General features: G+C 38.9%; 1 protein-coding gene and 1 non-coding gene across 2 annotated transcripts in view; one reads left to right on the forward strand and one right to left on the reverse strand.

Annotated features, from left to right (window-relative positions):
* Positions 1–5,744: 5,744 nt before the first annotated feature.
* Positions 5,745–5,851, forward strand: LOC111826399. Its single transcript, XR_002829731.1, has one exon. It is a non-coding gene; the product is annotated as a U6 spliceosomal RNA (small nuclear RNA).
* A 1,313-nt stretch (positions 5,852–7,164) lies between these two features.
* The window catches only part of NSUN3 (NOP2/Sun RNA methyltransferase family member 3), a 65,557-nt gene continuing 46,384 nt past the window's right edge, over positions 7,165–26,337 (reverse strand). The window contains exon 6 of the mRNA XM_006090534.3: positions 7,165–7,756. Within this exon, the coding sequence (XP_006090596.1) occupies positions 7,486–7,756 (271 nt within the window). The 3' untranslated portion in view covers positions 7,165–7,485. The remainder of the gene's footprint in view (positions 7,757–26,337) is intronic.

A 26,337-nucleotide genomic window follows, 5' to 3' on the forward strand; every position in this document is an offset into this window, starting at 1 on the left:
ACAATATAAAAGGTAAGATTTGGTTATTATTTAGAAGTGAGAGAAAGAGATACATAAAAACTACACACGACTTCCTGTTTTCTAACTTGTGGAGTCAGATAGATGGTGGTGCTTCCAAATATAAGGTGTATGCAACAGGAATGATTACGGACACTCACTCTGATGACCGCAATTTTCAGAAGAAACTAGGAGGCAGGGGTATCTTCTGAGAGAAAAGAGGAGAGTGTTTATATAAGAGAATTACAGAGAATAGTGGAAGTTTGGACAATCCACTGAGAATGGAAAAGGAAGCTGGCCAAAGAAGAGCCAAAGTTACTGAGCAGTGTAAAAGTCACAGGAGGCAGGTGAACATGAATTTGTAGTGAAATCAATCTGCACAGGTGTGTAAATTTACAGTGCCATCAATCTGTACTGCTCTATGATTTTCTTTTCTAAACAATGCTCAACTATCTAGATATGTCACTAGAAACATGAACTATTGGACCGATCTAGAGATGAAAGTTTAAATATCAGATGCAGTGGAGTATAAAAGCATGAAGGAGATGAAAGTACTGTGAGAAAATAGTTTAGGGAATCAACCATAGCATCCAGAATCAATAAGGGAAGAAGACCAGGGGAGGAAACTATAGTCTTAGGGAATGAAGGTTTAAAAACAACAGGTGGCAAGAAAATTGGATTGCAGTTTTTAATGAGAATAAGAGAGATGGAAGAACAGAAGGTACTGAGATTAAATTTTCCTAAGTGGAGAAATTCTAGATCTGTGCTATCCAGTATGGAGGTTACTAGCGACATATGGCTATTTATATTAAAAATAATTAAAATTACAATTATTTTCCTCTATCATACTGGCGGCATTTCAAGTGCTCAATAGACTTGCAATGGCTACCATACTGGACAGGGCAGATAAAAAAATTTGCAACATGTAGGAAGGTCAATTGAAAGTGTGGCTCCAGACAATCCCAAGTTCTAAGGAATACCTAGGAGTGTGAGTTGCTGAAGACAATGGAGACAAGAGCCACTGAGGAGGAATCAGGAAGGCAGGATATTGGACAAGTTTTTCATAGAGATGTTCAATTCATCCTGTGGCAGGAGTTGCAATGGAGAAGATATGAGCTAGACACTGAAATCCTCAGTGAATATAGTGTGACCAGTTTAGATGAACACATAAACCTTGTTGGGAGTTGTAATGTGCTTCCTGTGTATACTAAACCCTCCAGGCCTATCATAGTGTCCTTCACTTCTGAAGCATGTTTGACTGACTCATTCCAGACCCTACCCCAGAGTGATATTCTAGATCCCACTTAAACCTCTTCAGAACCACTCTCTTGGTTAAAAAAAAACAAAAAACACCTCTTCTGAAGCTATCAAATTGCTTCAGCCAACTCAATACTGTGGGATGGAAAAGAAGCCTGCTGAGTTAACTCTATGTGGTCAGGTTAGCTAGATAGCTAAACATAATGCATCTATGGCAGGGGTGGGCAAACTTTTTGACTCGAGGGCCACAATGGGTTCTTAAACTGGACCGGAGGGCCGGAACAAAAGCATGGATGGAGTGTTTGTGTGAACTAATATAAATTCAAAGTAAACATCATTACATAAAAGGGCACGGTCTCTTTTTGTTTTTTAGTTTTATTCATTTCAAACGGGCCGGATCCAGCCCGCAGCCCGTAGTTTGCCCACGGCTGATCTATGGGCATAGCTATAGCTTCATAAGGAAAATGTAACAGAGATTATCTGTACCAGAATATATGAAAAAAAGAAATATTTTTTACTAAAGAGCATAGGTAGTTTGTGTATTCTGTTGTATTAAACACACTTGTTATAATTTAAGACTTACACATAAATTTTTTATGATTAAGTCAAGACGGATGTCTATCAATGTGGAAATGTGGTATAGCTTGTTATGTTGGCTATTCATGGCTAAAAATATCACACATCACCCAAAACAATTTCCAGTAGCATCATGCTACTTGCCACTACCACATCCCCAACTTTCCTTTTCTTAAGAGTTGCCAGCTCTGAGCTACAAACAGACAGTAATCCTTCCCACTAACAAATCATGAGTGAGCACAAATTCTTCGGTCCTCTCAATTCTTCTACCCCTCAAGCCAGTGTACTGCTGTGAAATAAGAAGGGGAGAAAGGTTTACCATTTTGGAAAGTTGTTAACATCTTGTTTAGGTGAGTAAATGAGGAATCTCTCTATAACTTAATTATAAACTGGAATAAGCCCAGTCCCTCTTTTCTCCTGTCACCAATGCTAATCCCTCTTAAATTTACTCATTCTTGTTAATATGTGTACTTTTACTCCTACTTATTTTTAAGAACTAGGGAATAGCTGTGTGCTATAGTCCTGTTTCTTATTTTTCAATAGGCTATACATTTTTAGTCTTTGTTGAGTCTAGGTTGAATAGTTATTTGTGAATAATGGGCTCTTCCACAGCAATATACAGCAGAAAATTCCTTTTGACAAGCCATAGCAAGCTTAATTGAGTCATGACGTATTCCATCAAATAGCTTCCAGTGAGGAAAATAGTCCTTTTCCTAAGGTAGCATGTGCTTTCGCACAATTTCAACATGACTGTATGGTCTCACATAATTGAGGAAATTACTTCATTTATGAAAAGTTACAGAAAGGTATGGAGTTAATATTTGATTGAGCTAATTAAATTTTAAGGAGGTATATACTCTAGTCTCAGAGGGAAGGTGGGGGAAGGAGGGAGGGTGACGAGGTGTGAGTGGGTAGGTGGGGGGAAATCAACCAGTGAACTTATATGCATAAAGCATGGACACAGACAATGGGATGGTAAAGATCTGGTGCGGGGGGCGGAGGTGGGCTAGAAAGGGCACATGGAGGAAACAGAAGGCATATGTAATACTTTCAACAGTAAAGGTTTTAAAAAATAAATAAATAAAGAAGTATACACTCTAGGCTTTCTTTCTCCCTAGATTTAATGAAACCTATTTCTTAAAAACCTTACAGGTTAATTTTACTTTTTTTTTTTTTACTCTATTGTTTAAGTATTTCCTAGTGAGAATCCCAAATCAATTCTTCTTTATTTTAAATGTCATACAATAATATGAATAGAAACTATTCTATCAAGATAGTATTTCTTTTTTTAATTTATTGAAGTAACTGGTTAATAACATAAATTTCAGGTATAAAAATGTAAATTGATACAGCCACTATGGAAAACAGTATAAAAGTTCCTTTAAAAATTAAAAATATAACTACCATATGATCTAGCAATTCCTCTACTGGGTAGAAAAATATGAAAACATCCACTTGTAAAAACAGTATTTCTGATTCACACCCAATGACTTTGCAGCCTGAAGCCACTTCAAATTATGATATTACTTTTAATGTTTTCAGGACAGATGTTGTTAGGGCTTTTGGAACAAAAAGTAGATTATCAGCAAATATCAGTTAACTTATGAACTTTCATCTGAATACCCTTCAGATACCCATGGGACAGCCTGAAGAGTTCCATCAGTCATGGGCACCATCCTTTCTTCCCTCCACAATGCAGCAATAAGGCAAGGATAGAGAGACTATAAACCATTTATTTGAACCATATAAATGGGTTGAAAGTAAAATGTGCTGTTATATTTGTCCCCAAAGTCAAATTTACCTAGCCCATAATACAAGTAGCCCGTTCAATTGCATCAAAGGACTTCCAGGTATCTAATAAAAGTGTTGCTATTGGTTCCAATTTTTTCTTTGTATTCCAGATGAGTTACATTAGCCTATGCAGATTATCTGATGCTTATCTCCCAAGATACAGCCTAGTTGGATAAGGGCCTATTAGATTTGCAACAATTTTATTTAGTTGCATAGCCAGTGGTCTGGTCTCTATTATTTTATGTCTACTCACCCTGTATAAAAGGATATTTTTCACAATACTGCTAAGGGGATAACATGCAATCTTGAGCATAAGGCTAGATGGATATATATAATTGGATAAAAGGACTGCAGACTGCCTTGATTCCAAACCACAGATAGTATCTGATGCTTTAAAAATTCAGTACACACCATTTAAATGCATTACATTTATTCATAGTCTATTTCTGAAACTAGTGGCTGTTCAGTGTGCTGATGGCAGAGAGAAGTTAATGTGTTGGTAAGCAACCTAAATTTTTATAAAGCTATTTTGAAAGTAACTCAATGCCACAGAAAGTAATATCAATTACTCCTTGCTTTTCAATTGACATTGCAAGGCTGCTCCAAATTTCTATTCTTCAGTTCAGCATCTGCAAAGAAAAGGAAGGCACAGAGTATGTCCTTGGGATATTTCTGGGTATGACAATCACAAGAAGTACTTCTTTAGAACACACCCTAAAATATTTGGGGTAAAAAAAAAAACAAATATTGACTAACCCTAGATGCCCTGTGGATAGGGAATTGCTTTAGAAAACTGAGCAATGGAGAATAAGGGTAAAGCCAGTGGGTGACCCGGAGGGTTCTTATAACCTACTAGAGGCCCTGTGCACGAAATCGTGTGGGTAGGGTCCCTAGGCCTAGCCTGCGATCAGGGCCATCTTCTGCCCGTTCGCCAGTCCCAAGCCGAACGCTGCCTCCTCCCCGGGGGGCGGGTAGGTCGCAGGTGTGCCCCACAGTTTCTGTCAGCGCTGCAAGCCCCAGCAGCAGCGGCAGTAGCAGCAGCAGCAGCAGCGGCGCCCGCGTGAGTGGCCCAGAGCAGGCAGTGCATTCCATCAGCAGTCGGCCCGGAGGTGAAGTCGCCAGTGCTCGCTTTCCCACTGGCCTGAGCCCCCAGCAGCTGGGGATGAGCTGGGGATCCCAACTGCCTGACAGCCAGCCTGGTCCTCCCACCACCCACCCCGGTTCCCCCGTTCACCATCACTGATCCATCGGAGCCTGCAGGCCAGGGGGGGGGGGGGGAGGGAGGTCAGCTGTTTTGCCTGCTTGCCCGTCCCCAGTCCCACCCCGCCGCCACCCACCCACTTCCCCATGGTTCCTCGTTTGCCTGCAGGCAGAGGTGGAGGATGGGGGAGGTGGGGGAGGGGAGGGACTGAGAGGTGGTCAATGCACCTCATGGCGACTGGTCGAGCGGTTGTTCCGGTCGTTCTGCTTATGGTCCCTGGCCTTTTATTATATAGGATATCCTGAGAGACAGCATAGTGCAGAGAGGGACAAGGGCCTGGCCTTTGGAGCTAGTTTTAATCTTGGACCCAAGAATAGTACTGAGCTTGGTTTTCTCATCTACAAAAGGTAGTTACAATACTCACTCTGAAACTGTTTAAAAGATCAAAAAAGCTATCTATCTTTTTTTTAAGTTATATGTATATATAACTTAATCAAATATTTAATGGTCAATAGATAAATGTCAGCTGTTTCATTATAATGATTGTTAATAATAAAGTGAGATATTTATATACACACATATAGTTGCATTTTTAAAGTAATCATAGGAAGGTCTAATCCAATGGCACACTGAGTACTCAGTATAAGCTTCATGGCATTGTGTTAGGGAAATAATGACATTCAATGAAGTGCACTGTGAAAATTTACTTTGTGATTAACCTACTCAGAATGAATGCACTTCTTAAACCTACAGTATCTAAAGGCAGGATTTCATATTGAAAAAAATTAATGAGCACACACATACAAACAAATATCTTTTTCCATTATCGTTAATCTTCTTTATTATCCCAGTATATCTGATTGAGTCTAAGAGATCCAGCTTTTCTTTAAATATATTGATTAGATATAAAGAAAAAATGGTTGTGCTCGCTTCAGCAGCACATATACTAAAATTGGAATGATACAGAGAAGATTAGCATGGTCCCTGTGCAAGGATGACATGCAAATTCATGAAGCATTCTAAAAAAAATAAAAAGGTTAATGGAATGAAGGTATAGAATAAACATTCTTCCTCAGACTTCCCAGTTACAGTAACCCAGTTGTTTTGCTTGCAAAACAAAAAAAGTTAATAGGTAAATAGTCTATTTACGTGCACAGAATAGAATAAACAATTCAAAAAGCTTCAACTTCAGCAGAATTTTATATTTATACTAGAGGCCCAGTGCACGAAATTCGTGCATGAGTAGGGTCCCTAGCAGCTTCCGGCAGCCAGTCGGGGCCTCCCTTCTCCTGCCCCTAGCTGCCTGCCACTGCTACCAGCCAGGGCCTTCCCTCAATTGGCTGGCCAGCCCCGCCCCCTGGTCGAACTCTGGGTTGAACTCCGGTCTAACTCTCGGTCAAGGGGACAATTTGCATATTAGGCTTTTATTATATAGGATAGTCAGAGTTTTTTTTTTTTTTTTAATGCTTATTTCCAAAATGATATAATCTTTTGAAGTGTGCATACTTTTTCTTAACAGTTGGAAAAATATATTTGGACTCTAAGTGAAGCAATTTCTAGAGAAAACACATGATCCACCCTGAAACTAAAACTCTAAGTACACATACAGAAACGTGTACAACATTCCCAAGATATATGTAAACAGGAAGAGCCACTTAGTAAATGTATTGGGTTTTGGTAATAATATAATCCACTCTCATTAGGCATCGCCCTCTTGTGCATTAACATGTGACATCATACTCTCACATAACATTTCATAACACAGTGAAATAAAAAGCCCCTCCAGATTGCAACTGTAAGATAATCAGATTCTGTGGTGCTCATTATAACTGCAATTATGTAACAAAACTCTCTGAATATAGTTCCAGTTATTGCAGTTATTAATCATTCGGTTTTGTTTCAAGCACTTGCTTTATAGTCTGCTGGATAGACTCCATTATTCTACTAGCTGAATGTCGAAAGTCAAACATATGCATGTGAATCTACTCTTCTAATGGCCTTTCAACATAATTCCCCCTTTCAATTTGTATTTGTGAATATAAAAAACATGCAAAAATAAAGCTGATGTCAGTAAAGTCACTGACCTTTGCAGTAAACAGAAGACAGTCCTTAACAAAAAACAACTTAGAAAGTAGGAAACATATTTTGCTAGAACTAGAAATAGAGCTGCTTAAGAAGTTAGTCTCAGAATACCAATCAGTTCTTAAGAAAAAGGGGGAGGAAAACTCTCAAAGAATCTGTATATTTGATAAGGAGACAAATCCTAAGAGGGCCAGGAAATGTGCATTTTTAAAGGTTCAAAGTACCAACCTCATGGAAAGGATGTACTTCCAAACATCCTATGCACAAAACCTTGTAGATTAATTTAACTACAAAATGCCAAGTAAAAGACAGCAATTTTATTATACAGAACAAACACCATCTGCACCACCTTAAATCACTGCTGTAGATGTATTTCTAGGAAAAATATACACCTGGAAAATTCTCAAGCCTAAACTCTGAGATGCTGGAGTATTAACTAGCATCCAAAACTAGCATCCTGGATTCCAAAACAGATCCAGGGAAACTGGCTCCATAATTATTTAAATGCTCACATGTAGAAAGCCCAGAAAAATAAATACAATAGTACACGGACACAGTTTCCAAAGTGCACATCACCAAGTTCACACAGTCCACGATTTCTTCAGTTTGGCTACGTACATTGGGCCCCACACTTTGCCCTTTTCTGGAATCACCAAAAGTCCACACTCCTGGCCAGTGGGAGCAAATGCGAAGTCTTGGGAGCAAGTCCTTGCCATTTCCTCTATGTTCACAGGCATGATATTACTGCAGGAATTTAAAATTTCACTGATCACATCCTGATTTTCTGCTTTGGAAAGTGTGCATGTAGAGTACACAAGTAATCCTCCAGGACGCAACGCCTTAATTGCAGACCTGCATGTAATCAGGAAAACACATTAGATTGGTTAGGTACATTAAAAACAAGCTATGGCGTTTGAGGGCAAGGAAACTTACATACTTGAAACTTTTTTGCAATCCTGACTCAGACTGCAATAACTCTGGATGTTTTCTAGCCTCACAACTATTTCTCTCTAACTAGGTGACTAGGAAAATGGTAATCAAATCAATCAACATGGGAAAGACAGAGTGTATTTGATTTGTTCGCTGTTGATCTTTTAAGGATAAGAGGATGGGGGTTGAACATGATGAAAAAATAGGTTTATCTTTGACTATATTGAGTGGTATGTACGGGTAGGTGGAACAGAGCAGCTGACCTTCAGGAAAGAGATCAGGGCTCAGTGATAGATGAAGTCATGGGAATAAGTAAGATTTCCCAGGAAAAGAGCAAGGAAAAAAAAAAGTGGACTAAAGACAGACCCTGAGAGAATGCCTATTTAAAGGGAGGTAGAGATTAAAAAAGAAATTAACGCTTCACTAGATGAAAGAGTAGCTTCAGGGAAAAGATAGGAAGTAAGATTTATCTGTCTGTCTGTCTGTCTGTTTGTTTGAAAGAGAAGACTTACAAATATTTGTAAATGCAGATCCAAGAGAAGAGCAGTCCCAAGTTTCAGACTACAAATGGAGAAGTTAGTTTTTGAAAAGATGGAGTTCAGCTCTTCATGAAAAACAGGATGGGAGCATGGATAGGAAACCAGGATGTTTTAACGTAACAAAAGTTCATGACAGGCCTGGCTGGTGTGGCTTAGTGGTTGAACTTCAACCCATGCACCAGGAGGCTGCCAGTTCGGTTCCCCGTCGGGGCACATGCCCAGTTTGCGGGCTCCATCCCTGGAGGCAGCCCATCGATGTTGATGTTTCTATCTCTCTCAAATAAAAAAACACACATTTTTTTTTCTTAAAGAAAGTTCATGATAGCCTCAATAAGAAGAGTAGAGTGAGAGGCAAGGTGATCTACTGAGACATAAAACTAAAAAAGTTTTAATCTTGATGCTGTAGTGATAACCCCAGAGCAATTACTAATCAGTAACTTAAAAAAAAATCATGTTCCACAACCTCTACTGGATTTGAGTCCAGTCAGCTCCATGTCTCACATCTATATTTAAACAATTAAAGCGCATCCCCAATAATTGAGATTTAACAATAAAGATCTACATGGCAGAAGGACATTTGCAGATGTGATAAAATTAAGGCTCTTGAGATAGAAAGATTCTGGATTATCTGAGTGGGCCTAACATATTCACAAAAATATTTACAAATGGAAAAGAGAAGTAAGAAAGTCAGAGAAAGAAAGGCGATAACTGGTGCTAAGGATGGAATGGCAGGATTGCTGGCTAAAGGCCAGGAACCAAGGAGTGCAGGCTGTTGCTAGAAGTTGGAAAAGGTAAGGAAATGATTATCACCTGACTTTACCTGTGTGGTCAGTTCAGGCTGCTATAACAAAGACACCATAGACTAGGTGGTTTAAACAATAAACATCTACTCCTCACAGTTCTGGAGGTTGGAAAGTCCAAGATCAAGGTCCTGGTAGGTTTGACATCTGGTGGAGACCTGTCCTCACATGGTGAAGGGGAGAGGGAGCTCTCTGGTCTCTTTTATAAGGGCACTAATCCCACTCATGAGGGCTCCACCTTCATAACCTGATCACCTCCCAAAGTCCCCATTAACTAATACCATCACCTTTGGGATTAGAGTTCCACATATAAATCTGGGGAGGACACAAACATTCTGTCTATTGCACTCCCCTACAGCTTCCAGAAGGAACATAGCTCTGTCACACCTTGATTTTAAAGTTTTGACCTCTAGAAGTATAAGATAATACATATGTGTTATTTTAAGGCATTAAAACTGCGGTAATTTATTATAGCAGCAATAAGAAACAAATACACACTCGGTGATGTGGTGTTTTTTTTAATAATAATATACTAAGGCATCATTATATTTTGCTACAATTGTACAAGTTACAGCTACACTCAGTTTGGATCACTTTCAACTGACTATAGCAATGGACAAAAGACTTTCTTTTAAAAAGTTAGAGTATTGTGCAAGGGATATAGGCAGATATGAATACAGATATCTGAAACTTATAGTAAAAAGACTGTTTTTATTCTAGTTTCACAATTAGCAAAGCCAGTCCTTAATCAAGTAAGTATAATTCTTTCTCATTACAATTGTACAAAAGTATACAGAAGCCTCATCATTCACAAACAGTAAGTTTCTGGCTTGATGCAAATTTAAATTAATTTCTATAATGTTGCCAATGTTGGCTAATTCTTCTGCTTTGTTTTCATTCCAACATTCATAATTTATCTTTCTAAAATTAGGTTGGTATAACTTAACTGATCTCATTAATTTCTAAATAAGGAAAGGCTTTTTTACAAATTGGGTTAATCTCAACACCCTAGGGCAGGGGTGGGAAACCTTTTTGTGAGTGCGTGCCAAAACCAGCAAAATCTCTGACTCAAAATTCTTCTTCGTGCCAACCCTAATTTTTTGAGAACATGTTACACCTACTTGATATCTCTTAAGGTGTACGTATGTGAAGAACTTTAAAGAAATAATAAAATTCATTCGAGCGACAAAAACACAGTATATGATGATGAAAAATACATTTATTTTTTAATGTATACATGTACACTGATAGTCCAACAGAAAACTTTATGACTCCGTTTGATATTATCAGTGGGACTTTTGCTGCTGCATCACTGATGACAGAGATTTTACATCAGGTTTATATTTCGTGACCTTCAGAGATATGCACGAGCTACTACTTTCATCCGTCAGGCTACTCCTATTACGAGACTTAACAAAATTCATCACTGAGAACAAAGATTCACAAGCGTATGTGGATGAAACCAAAACACTGGTCCAATCTAGGAAGGCAGGGAGAGTTAAGGCAGAGGCATAGAAATTGCTCTTCCCCTCTCTCGTCAATCCATGTCTATGGTCTTTAAGATACCTTGTTATGTAAAATTATTTATTTATCTAAGATGCACCTATACTGAATTTATCTGAAAAATAAAAAAGTCGATATTAAGAAAAAAATTGTAAATGGAAGATTATAAGAGAGGGTTTCGCGTGCCAGCAAAAGTTACTGGCGTGCCATGTTTGGCACGCATGCCAGGGGTTGCCCACCCCTGCCCTAGGGCAAATGTTAGGAATCCTCGTCAAATGGTTGTTGCTGTTTTGCTGTTCATGACTGTTCTTTAAATACCATTTCTATCCTTTTGCTGGTATTAGTTATACATTTTAAAAATATCATAATTTGTATTCAAAGATCAAGGAAAATAGGCAATGTGGGGGGAAAAAATCACTTCCAGGATTCATATAACCAAGACTTTTCTATACTAAGAAATATGTTATGCCATAGAAGGCATTTTTCTCATGAATTGAACCAGCTTATACTGAGGTCACACTGGTTATGCAGAAAGTGTAAATCTATCTCTACATTAGCATTTATAAATACACATAAGAGTTCCTTTGCTTTTGATACATAAATGGCACTAAGTACTCAATTTTAATTAAGGCTAGAGTATTAACCACTCTACAATCAAATGATTTAAAACCAATACTTTTGGTATTTCAATAAAAATCAAATGATAGAAAAACCAGCCACTGCTGATGTCAAGACCAGCTGCACTGAAATGCCAATCCATCAATGGAGACCACAACCCTGAAAGGACACACATGAAAAACTGCTGAATATTCTGTTGAGATCTTCCCTAGGACCTCCCCTAGAATCTCCACCCTTGAACCCTTAGGAAGGAGGACCCAGTGCACTCTAACTCCTGGGAGCATGTCCCTGTCTTTTCCTACCCTTTCTCTCCCCCACTTCCAAGCTCCAAGGGCCCTTCCTTTACCTCCATAATGTGTTTCCTAAGCCCATTTCTTCTAGGAATTGCTTTTTCTAGTTCTATAATTTATCCAATAAATGTTCTCTTACAAAAAAAAGAGAGATAAAATGTAGTATGTGCTTTACAATATATTAAATGAAAATTAACACATGCCTAAAATATAAGTACCTAAATATATAGTATTTTGCCCACTACAGTAGTGCCTAGGATAAATCATCTGCTCCCATAACAATTCACACATGTTTTGAAACAGTCCATCAGATTCTAGTAACTGTTATTATAGGTTTCATCCAAATCATAAAAAGAAGACTGTATATGTATTTGCAAGACAGGCAGTAGGGTGTGAGAAAGACTGTTGCTCTGGAGAGAAATGATAAAAATGGAAGAAAGATACTACTTAGTAGTTCTTAACAAGCCCAGTAAGAAATTAAAAATTCTGGAAGGTGAAAAAAACATTTAGAAGTTAGAGAGACTGGAGTAGCACTAATACACTGGCAAAGTTGTGGTAATGACCATATAAAAAGGTAAGTCCGGATCACAGAAGAAAAATAAGACATGTTGGATCTGGGTTCTGAGAGCAAAGAAGGCAAAGAGTTCTCAATGCTTGTGTCAATTTCTGTGCCATGCAAAGTTGTTCTTATGTTTGTTTGTTTTTAAATAAGAGGAAGAAAAACCAAACAACTAAGTAACATCCATTTTGGCATAATGCTATCTTCTGCTAATCTCCAAATGAGCAGTGCCCCCTGATTTCTTAATGACTGTAAGTTTTATGGCTTAAGAAGATCCTGAGTAATGGATTATTTTTCACCTGTGCTACACCACTAACTATATTGCATGAAATTACTAAATAACAAGTTGTATTATGATTGGAATTATTTACCACTGAATTATGAGTGATGGTTAGCAGAGCTTTGTAATCATACAAAAGATGTCATGACTACAGTAGATGAACCAAAAGTATTATTCTGATCAGATTAGGGAGAAGGCAAACCTAATACTTTAAACAGAAATGGGAACTAGTAGACATCATCTTAGGTTTTAAAATATTATGTATAATTCAATACACAATGTCCAACTGTAATACAGGGCCGGGGGAAGCAGACTTGCCACATAATACAATCCTTCACTCATTTTCCTGAAACATGTATGTTCCCCTCAGAAGCCTCTTATGTAAGTGATCAGACTTAGCCCTACTTGAAATAAGAAATAAGATTCTATCTCACAACACTGTTGCAGGAAATAAAACTGACCCTGATTAATAATATAGCATAAAATAGAATGGGAAATGCTTTACCCAAAGTACTCCTAACAGAAAAAGAATGATGGCTTTCTTGCAGCAGAATGTATGCCTAATACCCTGTTGCTTTATGGCAGATTGGCTGTACACATTTCTCCAAATCTTTGTTTGTCTTTCAGTGTTTATGGAATCGGCTGAAATACATTCTTGTGCTTGAACCACCTAGTTAATAAAACAGAACAACACATATACTAAAAAATAAAACCATTAAAAAGAATATAATGTTAAATTAAAATTTCCCTATTTACAAACAGAAAACCTTACTGATTTTTGGCAGTTCGCAGAGTAGAACTGAATACTAGTATTTACACACTGTTGTGAAGCCCAAAAAGCTCTGCAACCTACAGTTTTTTCTTGTTTGTGGCAGACTCAGCCTCAAAATCTGACCTAAACTGATGTAAAGCTATTTATGGTCAAGACTTACCTCCTGTGGTATAAATATGTACATCATTACCTTTTTTTTTTTTTAATATATTTTATTGATTTTTCCACAGAGAGGAAGGGAGAGGGATAGAGAGTCAGAAACATCGATGAGAGAGAAACATTGATCAGCTGCCTCCTGCACACTCCCCACTGGGTATGTGCCTGCAACCAAGGTACATGCCCTTGGCCGGAATCGAACCCGGGTCCCTTGAGTCCACAGACCGACGCTCTATCCACTGAGCCAAACCGGTTAGGGCTACATCATTACCTTTTTATAAACAAAAGAAATTTGGAATTCTGAAACACATCTGGCCTCAAAGGTTTGGAATAAGATTTTGTACTTGTATTTTAGATTCAAATGAGTTATAAACATATTATATACTCTATCAATATAATAAACTAGCCACATAGTTATATGATGAAAGCTCAATTTAATTACCTTTTAAAAGTTAACTATTTAAATGTTAACTTTAAAAGCATCAGATAGGCAAATCTGCAGTCTAGATGCAGGAATCCATCAGTGTTTTCTTATTCTAGCACAAAGTAAGAAGGAAACCGGATTGTTTTGTGTTCTCTCAATGCATCAAGGCTTTCTCTGCAGCCTCCTCCAACCCTACTCCACAAAAAAAGTGTTTTAATTTGTATGTTTGTTATTATTTTTTAATATATTTTTAATTGATTTCAGGGAGGAAGGGAGGGGGGAAATGAGAGATTGATTGGCTGTCCCCTGCATGCCCCCTACTGGGGATAGAGCACACAACCTGGGCATGTGCCCTGATTGGGAATGGAACTGTGACCTCCTGGTTCATAGGTCCACGCTCAACCACTGAACCACACTGGCTAGGCAATATGTTTGTTATTTTTTAAAGAACAGTGTGTACAATCAATAATAAAGCCATTTTTTTCGGGAATTCATTTTGTCTTTTTGTTCAGTGCTTTCACTAGATTTCTCCATCCTTGAAAGATCTGCTTAGAAAAAAATAGAGAACTAAGTCTCAAGAGTCATTTAAAATACTGGCTTAGAAACAACATGAGAAAGTGCTGCTTTCCCAGCAGAAGAGAGACTACTTTTATATTTCCAGATTTATAGTCCATGTAGCTTTCCAACTATCAAGTAAGTAAAATATAATGACCCAGGAAAATAAAAGAAAAATAATTACCTAATTTTAATACCTTGAAGAAAATAAGTATTATCCTAATGAAAGCATTAAATTCAATGACCTTGAAAAACTAAACAAACAAAAAACTAAAACATCTTGGAACCCTGACAATTATCCAAGTTCCAGAGGGAGGGTATTTCAAACTTGATGATAACTGAAAACATGAGTCAGGGTGTCCTGTTGTTCCTATGGCAAATCTCTGAGTCTCAGGGAATGTTATTTTTATACTTAGCTATTAAAACAAGCTAACAATTTTTAAAATGTAAATTCCACTTTTCTGGTCCATTCTTCAGGTCCTTGATTAGAAATCTGGCATTCTATTGGGAGGGTCAGTATAAATTAGATCACTAAATTTTACTGTTTTCTGCATTTAAAAAGGCTGAGCCCAAATTGCAGAAGAAAATAATCAGCACAGCAATAGTGCCATCTTTTGTCCGAAGCAGAGAGTAACTTTCCCCCTTTTCATTAATTCCTCATGATTTATCATCAGGAGATATATTGACTTCTTTTTATGTCTTCCTTGTAACATGTTTCAAGCTACAACTACTGTCTCTCCTATAATTTGTGATGCAGAAGTAAAGCAATCATACATGCCTATACTCTTGAAAAATTTAAGGTTACAGCTAAACATTACTGCAATTAATATGCTTATTCTTCTTGACTTTTCTATTATAATTAAAGCATCAAGGCAACACCTACCACTCTTTCAGATGTAAATATGGGGAAGCAATCAAGTGAAATAGAATTAAAGATTCCTTATGGTCACAATATTTTTTAAAAATATGTTTTATTGATTTTTTACAGATAGGAAGGGAGAGCGATAGAGAGTTAGAAACATCGATGAGAGAAACATCAATCAGCTGCCTCCTGCACACCCCCTACTGGAGATGTGACCGCAACCAAGGTACATGCCCTTGACCAGAATCAAACCTGGGACCCTTCAGTCCTCAGGCCGACGCTCTATCCACTAAGCCAAACTGGTTAGGGCACAATATTAATTAGCAAGCCTGTCCCTGTCCCCCTTATCTTAGAAACTCTGGCACTAAACATTTTTTAAAACCAAGTATGATTGTAGTAAATTAAAAAATTTAAAATCATAGGAGCATCAATCCTGCAATTGATTCTTTGTAACCATTTAATATTCAATTGATATTTCAGATTCTATATAAAGCTACTTTATAAGGTCACTTACAACTTGAGAGGAAAACAGTTTTATAATTAATAAAATGAAAAAAAAATGTATGAAAGCTCCTGACAGTCTTTGTTTCTTAAATGACAATTTAACTAAATCCAAAACTAAGAAGGTGAAATGCTTACAGAGGACACTGCCCACATTCTTCCATGAGGAAATTATTATTTTCAAAATAGAATAGACTAGAATAGAATATCTAGAATAGAATAGAATAGAATAGAATAGAATAGAATAGAATAGAATAGAATAGAATAGAATAGAAAATTCCTGAATCAATGGGAATGTGGATTTGGTCCAGGAATAAAATGAGATGCTGATGTTATCGAGTGAGGGACAAGTGATCAGCCTAATTAAGAATGTTACCTTATGTTTATTTGGTGCTTAATTTAAAGAGTACTTCACACATGGAGTCTTAATAAAACCTTATGAGGTGCGCAGGGTGAAGAGTCTGACCCAACTTATCAAATGGAGAGTCCAAAGACTCGGTGACTTGTCTGAAGTTACACAGCCAATTAATTTAGCACAAAGACTGCCAACCTAATCTAATGCCAGGAAACGGACTACAAGCTTTCCCAGTGCTACATACCCTGAAGCAAATATTACCACTGCTAAAATAAGATGGAATCTGGGGCAATAAGACAGAGGACACTACATGCATACATTTTATCTTTCCAACTGTTCCAAATACTCACTGAAGGTAACTATGTACTTTTAGGCACTTTTAATATAAAGAACTAAGAATTAATAGGTCTGAAGCTATACCCTGAGAAGCTGGGCTACCTGCTTCTTTTATAAAGTATACAACCTTCACCTATTAAAGTACTATTGCACAGAATTTATGATGAGATAAATGAAAGTAAATAACTCAAGCTGAGACATAATTTGAGCCTTTTCATTATAGACTGTCATCTAAATCATAGTTTTAAAGAATTTTAATGAATTAGATTTAAGTTAGAAACTCAAAGGTAGTTACTTCATTAATATTTCAAATAATCTGGAGTAATTTGGTAATTATTCTAAATTCCAAATAATCTGGTAATTCATTGAACCAAATTTTGTTCCCATAACTCTAAAAGGTAGATATGTTTCCCTCAGAAACTTGTTGATAAAATCAGTACAAAACCAACCTAAGTTAAAAGGCTTATTTTCAGCCCTCATCTTACTATAACTATACTATTGGATTCTTCCCTTCAAAGCTTTGTACCACTTTGGCTTCCTGGATGTGACTCTTTCTTTGTCCATCTCTCACTTTTCTGAAGTTTTCTTCTGGCCTCCTTCTGTACCTTTCCTTTTCTTCCTATCCCTTAAATATCTGCTTTCCCTATAACTTTATCCTTGCTTTATCTATTTTCCTAAACTTAGATGCTTTACATATTATTTCATTCAATCTTTCAAATAAGTTTTGAGACATGAATTATCAGTCTCACTTTGCAGGTAAGAAAACCCAGGTAAGACAATTAAGCAACTTGTACAAGTCGACTCAGTAAGTGTCCAAACCAGGATTCAAATCTGGACACTAGAGCTGTACAAAGCATGCTCTTAACCACAGTTATCCTTGACACGTTCTTTTCCTTCCCACTCCAGAGCCAATCAATTACCAAATTTAATTAATTCTCCATTGAAAATATATTGCAACAAATCTGTCCACATGAGACCTTTGTCATCTACTTCTTTCAAATTGGTTTTCTTATTAATTTTCAGTGTTCTCTGATCAAGGAATTTCCAACTTGTGACAGATACTTCTAATTGTTCTTCAATATCTGTTCTCATTTTTCTTTAGTGGTAATGAGATTTTTAATTGGCATAGCTAAGGCTAATTTCCTAAACTGCCTTTCACTAAAGGTAGTCATATGACTAAGTCTGACCCATGAAATGTGAGTGAAAATAATGTGCAGTATGCTCTTTTGGAATGCAAGTTAAATAGCAAAAGCTGGAATAGCAACCCTGGACCATGAGGTAGAAGATAGATGGGGCCTGAATCCCTGATAATTGTGGAGTCTGGCAATCAACTGATCACCAGAGCAACCCTGAGAAACCTGCTCAGACTTTTACTTAAGTCACTGTTGTTTTGAGTCTCTCTGTGTCTTTCTCTGCCTATCTCTTTCTCTGTGTGTTATATTAGAAAAACACACACAAAAACTTAACTGATACTGAAATTGGCACCAAATGTGGAATTGCTTCAGCAGGATATAAAAGGAAGAACTGGTGCCCACCTGCTATGGCTCAGTGTTTGAGCGTTGACCTATGAACCAGGAGGTTAGGGTTTCATTCCCAGTCAAGGCACATGCCCGAGTTGTGGCTCAATCCCTGGTAGGGGGTGTGCAGGAGGCAGCTGATCAATGATTCTCTCTCATCACTGATTTTTCTCTCCCCCCCTTCCTCTCTGAAATCAATAAAAATATACCTAATTAATCAATTAATTAATTAATTAAATGCAGAACTGGCTTATTATGTAAGCAGGCAATACGGGACAAAGTCAAACATATACTACAGCTAGAAAGCCAGTGATTACTAATTTTATATGTCAACCTGGCTGGGCTATGGTGCCCAGATGTTTGGTTAAACATTATTATGGATGTTTCTGTGAGGGTATTTTCAGATATGATTAACTCCTAAATTGGTGGACTTTGAGTAAAGCAGATTTCCCTCCACGATGTGGGTGGGCCTCATCCAGTCAGGTGAAGGTCTGAAAAGGCTGACTGACCTCCTTTGAACAGGAGGGAATTCTGCCAGCAGACAGTCTTCGGACTTGACCCACAACATAGACTCTTCTCTGCATCTGCAGACTACTGGCCCACCCTGCAGATTTTGAACTTGTCAGTCTCCATAATCATGTGAGCCAATTCCTTTTAAAAATCCCTTTACATACACACACACACCCTTTTGTTCTGTTTCTCTAGAGAATCCTAATACAGCCATGAAAAAACATTTAATAAAATCACTATTTATGATATCTTGCTAAGACAGATCACAACTAAACAATAGATCACATGCTAAACAAAGCTTATATAACTCTAGGATGACTAGAAGAAAATCTCAAAATGCTAGTATGTGTTAACAAGAGAAGGTTCAGGAAATACCTTCGGAATTTGGAAGCAGAGATGGAAGGAATACAGCCTGTGGATTACAATCTAAGTCAACTACAAATTCAGTAATTTGGGCCTTGTAGGATTGGAAAAGTCAACAGGTTCTGTGCCCCAAAGTGAAGCAGTGATGAAAAGGTATCCCTGAGGAGGCAGCTCTTACAGAGATGAGATGGTGGCCCAAAGCCTTGCTCAAGCACTTCTGAGTAAATGTTCTTGTGTGGACAAGAGGATTCAGTTCAAAAGCAAAGATGTTGTTTTCTTACCTCACCTAATAAAATCGAACAAACTTCTGATACACACAATATGATAAACCTCAAAAACATTATGCTGAGGGGAAAACCCCAGATAAAGAATACAAGTTTGACTGCACTCTTATGTAGTTTGAGAAAAGACAAAGTTGTTCTTCAGTGAAAGAAATCAGAGCAATGGTTGCCTCTGGAGAGTGGTGTGAATGGATTCTGAAAGAGCACTAGGAATCTTTCTGGGGTGATGAAAATGTCCTATACTTGATGGGGCCATGGGTTACATATGCCTATGTAACTGTCAACATTCCTTGAAATGAGTATGTAGCTTAGTGTACCCACATGTTTTTACAGATCCACTGGCTCAACTTGTGGGTGGGGTGGGGGGCCTTGGTTTAATCACCTTAAGAAACTTGGCCCTCGCAGAAAGACTCCAAGCTTGTCCGCTAGATACCCCATGAGTCCCATTGTTTCTGAGCTGCCTAGCAAGTTCCTGCCATACATGTTCCCTCTTCCTCATCACTTGTAAATCGTCTATCCTCTTATATCTAACACCCTCCCCCGCCCAACCCCATTTCTTCTTTGTCTAAAAATCTCTTATCACCGTCTTGGAAATTTTTATGGGATGCCCCATGCACATGTATTAAAACTTTGATTTTTTTCCCCTGTTAATCTCTCTCTTAAATTTGAGTATTAGCCCAGTCACAGAACTCAGAAGGCAGGAGGAAAAGTATTAAAATTTCTCAATACCCACGATAGAAAGGCATGGTTCCTCTTTCTCCTCCTGGGTTCTAGTGCCTTTGTCCTCCCCTCCACTTCATGTGCTGGCCACTGATCCTGCTAACTTGGAGCCCCACACCAGAAGTAGGGAACAATTACACACAATTTTATAGACTGCTTAACCAGCTTCCATGATTAAGATCTAATTCCTATAAGAAATTGCTTATATCGCTTGCAGGGATTCCTCTCTGACCAAACCCTGACAGTCAGCAATACCTCTGCCCCATGTAGAGTAAGACAGACACAGTTGTATAATTAATTATCAAATCAAGGAATTAAAATTCATTCTTTGCCTCATCTTTCTTGATGCTTAGCAAGTTGTAATGCTTACATAATTATTTTTCAGTTTCCTTTTGACCAAACTTTTATTCTTCGTCTTTCTAGTAGACCCACTTCAAAGCTCACATAGACTCTGAAACCTTCCCTGATTCCCCATAGAATTCTTCCCTTTTCAGTTTTTCCCAAGCAAGACATTTTTAGCTTCTTGAAAACAGGGTTTATATTATATTCATTTTGTTTTATATATAACATGACTAGAAAGAATGTTCCCAAAATAGGTTTATTAAACAAGTAAATGAATGAGTGCTATTTTAAGAGGCAGATCAGGCAGAGAATTTTTCAGTATAAAACAAAGGGATATATCTTTTAGCATAGGTAACTGGGTATTAATAAAGGAAGGGAGTAAAGGGAATCAGACATCAAGCCTAACAAACTAGGAAGCATAAGCCTGCTTTCCTAGGAAGTTGCAGCATTCATAGGCACCCCAGAGGATCTCAGCATTTCTCTGACAAGGGGATTAACACCCCTCCCTCCCTGTGTAGGGAGAAAAGACCAGCTTTCCAATCTCCCCAGGGTACAAATGCTCATTCCTCACAGATTATGGGGGTGGAGGAGTGGGGGAAGGATTAAAACAATAAAGGGGAAATTCCTCTGCTGGGCACAAGGCTAGTAAAAGCCAAGGTGGCACATGGAAGGTGCTTCTACTATGACACATGTGCAATAGGAGCCAAGTTGATGACCAGAGACCTGTCATTTTAGCCTGAAAAAAGAACAGATTGGATAAGGGCCACAGAACCCCGGAAGATCTAGAAAATGGGTTAGGGGGAGGGTCCAGTATCAGCCTGAGAAAGCTTGGGAAGATGACTGGTTAGTTTGAAGAAGTGCCTGGTCCTTTTCAAGCCCGAGAAAATATAACCCAAGCTTAACAAACAGCTCTCACTCCCTCTTGCCTGGCAACATGCACTTGCCTCATTTGTGCATTCTCTCTCCATAGCAGCCATGTGGGCACTAGTAGCTGCCTGGGGTCTGCAACTTGGCCTCAAGGGTTCCAAATGTGGGCCCAGGCACAGCCACGCGGAGTGCAGCTGGGAATCCAGACTAAGATAGCTGAACAGTGACAAGCACTGGATTGGACTGAGCCAATGGCATAGAATATTTTGATCTAGGCCTTTGTACTGGACTTGATGAAGACAGAACTATACTTTTTCCATGATGGGACATACGGAGATGCTGTGGTAAGCAATTAGACAGACTTGAGCAAGGCAAGGGCGATGGACCAGGCACAGATAGACCAGGGAGGAAAGCCTCAGGTGCCTAGCAGCAGACAACTGTAGGGTGGGATCTCATCCCAAGGGCAACCTTTCCTCTCCTAGCATAACACTGCTCATAGAGTTTAGACTTTGACCTTTCTCCCCTAGAGATAACATCCAAGCCTCAGTTGTATTTCAGCTCCAGGCCCAGAAAAGCTGCAAAACCAGATAATCAACACCACCTCAGGTCAAGCTGCACTGAATAATGACCCCTGTGCTGGAACCAACCAGTCAATCAGTGGAGACCTAGACCTTGAAAGGACACACATGGAAAGCTGCTTAATATTCCTCTGAGATCTTCCCCTGTGACCTCCCCTAAAACTCCACCTTTAACACCCTTAGGACAGGGGACCCAGACTGCTCTCCCTTCTGGGAGCAGGCCCCTGCCTTTCCCTTCTCCCTTCACTTTCCCATCCCCCCAGGCGCATCACCTTTACCTTTCTCACTTCTAAGCTCTAAGGGCCCTTCCTTCACCTCTATAACCTATTTCTCAGTCTATTTCTTCTATGAATTACTTTTACTACCTCAGCAATTTTCTAAATAAATGTCATCTTACAGTTTGATTCTTGGCTCTGAATTCTTTCCTAGCCAGAACTCAAGTCGGAGGTTGCTGAACCCAGGTCTGGTCTGATCCCACAGGTCTAACATCTGGTGCCATTCCCACTGCTGACAACAATGGGACGTCGGGAATCTGGGAGCATTCTTCTATTTCCACCACAAAAATTCCTACCACGAAACCACAACCATGCATGGGTCTCCCGAAATGCTTTTCTCTTGACCCCGTGAAATGACACCATTTCCACTGGCAATATAGCAAGCATCTAACACTCAAAGATTCTGAATAGGGAACAACTCACACAACCTACAACTCTTAATTTTAGAACACATAAAAATTATAGAAGCCAGAGACTTTATTAGGAAAAAAGAAAATAAAAATTTTGTCAACAAGTAATTTATAAAAGTGAGAAAGACTTTTTTTCCTCTTGCCAATAGGGGACATAGATAAATTCCTACAGAAGTAAAATAATCTGCTAATGAAGGTTAGTACTTAGCCATTATGGTCTCATTTCTGATTGAATTGAAAAGTTTGGTAACTTTCAGAAAGTGAAATGGACTCTATGAAAACTATGGCCACCACTTTTAAACTGATAGGTGGTACTGTGATACTGTGATTTATAATATGAAATATATATTTGGTCTTCATCCCCTTTTCTGCACACAGCTCCTAAAACCATGGGATTTCCTAAATGATAAGAGCAACAAAATTGTCTTCTGTTATGCTAGCAAAGTGACTCTGGGAGGGGACCTAAGTTTGGGGGCTGGTTGCCAGGGGAAATAACCACAGGACTAGAGGACTTTCAGATCAATCCTTTGACCTCTCATTCCTCACAGATTATGGGGGTGGAGGAGTGGGGGAAGGATTAAAACAATAAAGGGGAGGGAAAAGGGGCTGGAGGTTGAATCAAGTGCTAATGGCCAATGATTTAATCAGCCATACTATGTAATGAAGCCTTCATAAAAAAACATAAAGGGTAAGGGTTAGACAGCTTATAGGTTGTGGACCAGGTGGTGGTGCTGGGAAAGTGACATACCCCAGAGAGGGCATGGAAGCTCTGTGACCCTTCTCATGTACATTACCTTATGCATCTCTTCCATTTGGATGTTATCTGTAACCTTTATTATGTATATCCTTTAACAGACTGGTAAATGTAGGTAAATTGTGTTTCTAAGCCCTGTGAGCTGCTCTAGCAAATTAACCAAAACCAAGGAGGAGGTGTTGGGAACTTCTGATTTACAGTTGACAGGTTAGAAATTCAAGTGACAACCTGAATTTGCAATTGGCATCTGAAGTGGGGTGGTGGCAATCTGGTGGGACTGACTTGAGTCCTTAAGCTGTGGGATCTGACACTACCTCCTGGTAGACAGTTAAACTGTAGGACACTCAGCTGGTGTTGAAGGAAATTGCTTGGGGGTGTTGGGGGAAACTCTCCACCACTACATTGAAATTTGTACCAGAATGCTTTTTAGATATCAAAAATTCCATCAAGACATATTTAAAAACAAAAGTTATCCCATGACACCACTTTTCTGGAAACAAGGGAAATCTAACAGAGCAGAGGTTAGTGTAGGGAGCAGACAATCTTATTTAAAAGAAAGAAAATAAATCTAGTCTTTAAAAAAAATATTAGCCTAATTTGATGTACCTACATATACGTGTGTGTGTGTTTTGTTAATCATCACCAAGGATATATTTTTCCATTGATTTTTAGAGAGAGTGGAAAGGAGGGAGACAGAGAGAAAGAAACATTGATATGAGAGAGACACATCGATTGGTTGCCTCCCACACATGCTCCATTCAGGGCAGAGGATTGAGCTGCAACCGAGGTACATACTCTTGACTGGAATCAAACCCAGGACCATTCAGTCTGTGGGTTGACACTCTATCCACTGAGCCAAATTGGCTAGGGCCCAATAGATATATTTTAATTACTACAAGATAACTTAATAAATGGTAAAACCACACCTTTAACCAATTGTTATGAGCTCCACAAAGCTTTTATCTCTAAGTTGTTCCTTTTTTGCCTCACCCCACCCTAAATGTTTATTACTCTGCATTTCATATCTTTTTCCCCTCTCAGCGTTTCAGAGATTTTTGTTTCATTTACTTTTTCTTACCATTCCATATATTTTTTTCTATGTTATATTGTTGGCTTCTAGTATTCCTTTCCAATTTTTCTATTTTTGCTCCTTTTCAGCAGTTTTCATTTTTCCACTGCTTGTTTCTCATCATTTCACTCATTTGATACATTTGTATCAGTTACTATTTCTGCTGGTAAACAGCAGTCGGGGCAAGAAAGCAAATAAAAAATTCCTACCACTATTATACACTAAAACCAAAGAAAACATTAAGGTGAAAAGTAGTTCATGTACAATCTATCAATTAAATGCATATTTAAAATTAAGTTTCAGGTACTATAAGTATGTAAAACAGATATTGTATTTCTGGGTTGATAGTTACCTAGTGCTAGCATCGTTTTTTATGTTGTTTGTTTTTAAATATATTTTCTTTATTGATTTTAGAGAGAGAGGAAGGGAGAGGGAGAGATAGAAGCATCAATGAGAAAGAAACATCGAATGGCTGACTCCTGCAACCCGCACATGTGCCCTGACCGGGAATTGAACCAGTGACCTCCTGGTGAATGGGTTGACGCTCAACCACTGATCAACACTGGCTGGGCCCCGTGTTTTAAAAGTATTTTACAAGCCCTGAGGGTACTCTTTAGTGTGCTCACAATAAGTTATCAAAATTCCAGATACCAGGGAGCATTATCTTAATTCATAGATATTCTGCTTCCAAGCAACTGTCAACAGTTTGGAGCAAATAAACTCACACAAATCCTTTACAGGTTTGAATGTTTCTTCATGTTAACATATGTATTAAGAAATGATTTATATTTATTTCTATTTTTAAAAAGGGAAAAAAATTTCTAGATACCGAACTGTTTATTCTCGAAGAAGTTCTGTAAATTTAAGAGAAACATGACTCCGCTTGCAATTTTCAGAGATACCATACCCAGCAGCTATACCTTTGTCAACCTAAGAAATGAAAACAATGCTGTAATTATCTTTCTCCACTAGCAGTAAGTTTTTATCTTGAAGAAGGGTATCTTTATACAGTACTGGTAGAACAGAATAATGACACTAGATACTCCTGATACAGATTAAAAATGACAAGTTTTTGCATATTTAAAATCAGTTTCTACTTGGAGATCTCTAGTTTAATACATCTTCACAACAGTTAATTTCTTCATTAAGACGTCAGAGGAATCGCTGTTATAAGGGTGCCACTTTTCTTCCCCCCCTGACATTTCAACAAGTTAACCATCTATAATTCAACAAAGAAATCCGGGCTCAACACAGATGCACGCCTGATAGACCTGTGCAGTTAAACATCTAAAGGCTGAGAGATGAGAAGGGAGGAAAGTGCAGACGGCCCGCAGACACAGCCCTGCAGCTGGGAGCTCCTGGCTCAGCTGGGAGAGGGGAGAAAGCCAGTAGTAGAACAGAGTTGCAGAAGGGAGGGCAGGGGCAGCCTAGCAGGGTGAGTGGCAAGTGGGAGAGTGAACAATGTCTGAGACAGCAGATGCCTGACAGAGCATGGGCTTCTGCTGTGCAGCTCCCCACTGTCGGGCTGGGTGGTGGTGTTTCAGACAAAGGAATGGAACCACAGAGACCTGCCTTTGCTTGGACTCCCAAAACTCGCCTCCCTTTGCCATTGTAGTCGGGTCCAGGAGCATATTATCTGTAAACTAAGAGCTGTTACAATAGAACAGCTGTTTCTCTCTGCAACTGATACCCAGGAGGGTAGATTGGGGCGGGACTCCATGGAGGTCAGGAGTTGCCATTACCACGAGGGTGAAACAAACCCCACCTCCAAGGAGCATGGCTGTACTGTCTTATGGAAGCCATGGAGGTTCAAGACTGGGAGACCACATAGGTAAAAATCTTGTGATTCAGCACCATCTACTGGGAAATAGTAGAAAGATCTCTTTAAAGATAAATGCAAAATCAGAGGAGGACAGAAAATGCCATGAAGAGCCACAGTAATGACGATGACCAGAAAGAAAATGAAAAACCCCCAGAAAGCAGGCTGGAACACATGGAAATATCTATACAAATAGCAGCCTAGGGGCCATCACCACTGGAGGGACAACCAAACAAGGAGGGGTGGGGAGGGGCGGGCGCTGCCAGGTCCTTAGCCTCCAGCCTGAGCCTGATGGAGGCCTAAGGACCTCGCCTCTGCTGGGAGGATGACTCCAGCAGGACCTGGGCCCTCCCCTCTGTGGGCCAGAGGCCCTTTTCCTGATACCATGTTCCCAGGATCTCTCAGACCCGCCTGTGGAAGTCAGAAAACACTGTGTGTGGTCATCCCG

This window comes from Myotis lucifugus, unplaced genomic scaffold (genome assembly GCF_000147115.1).
Source record: "Myotis lucifugus unplaced genomic scaffold, Myoluc2.0 scaffold_75, whole genome shotgun sequence".
NCBI classification, from domain to species: Eukaryota; Metazoa; Chordata; class Mammalia; order Chiroptera; family Vespertilionidae; genus Myotis; species Myotis lucifugus.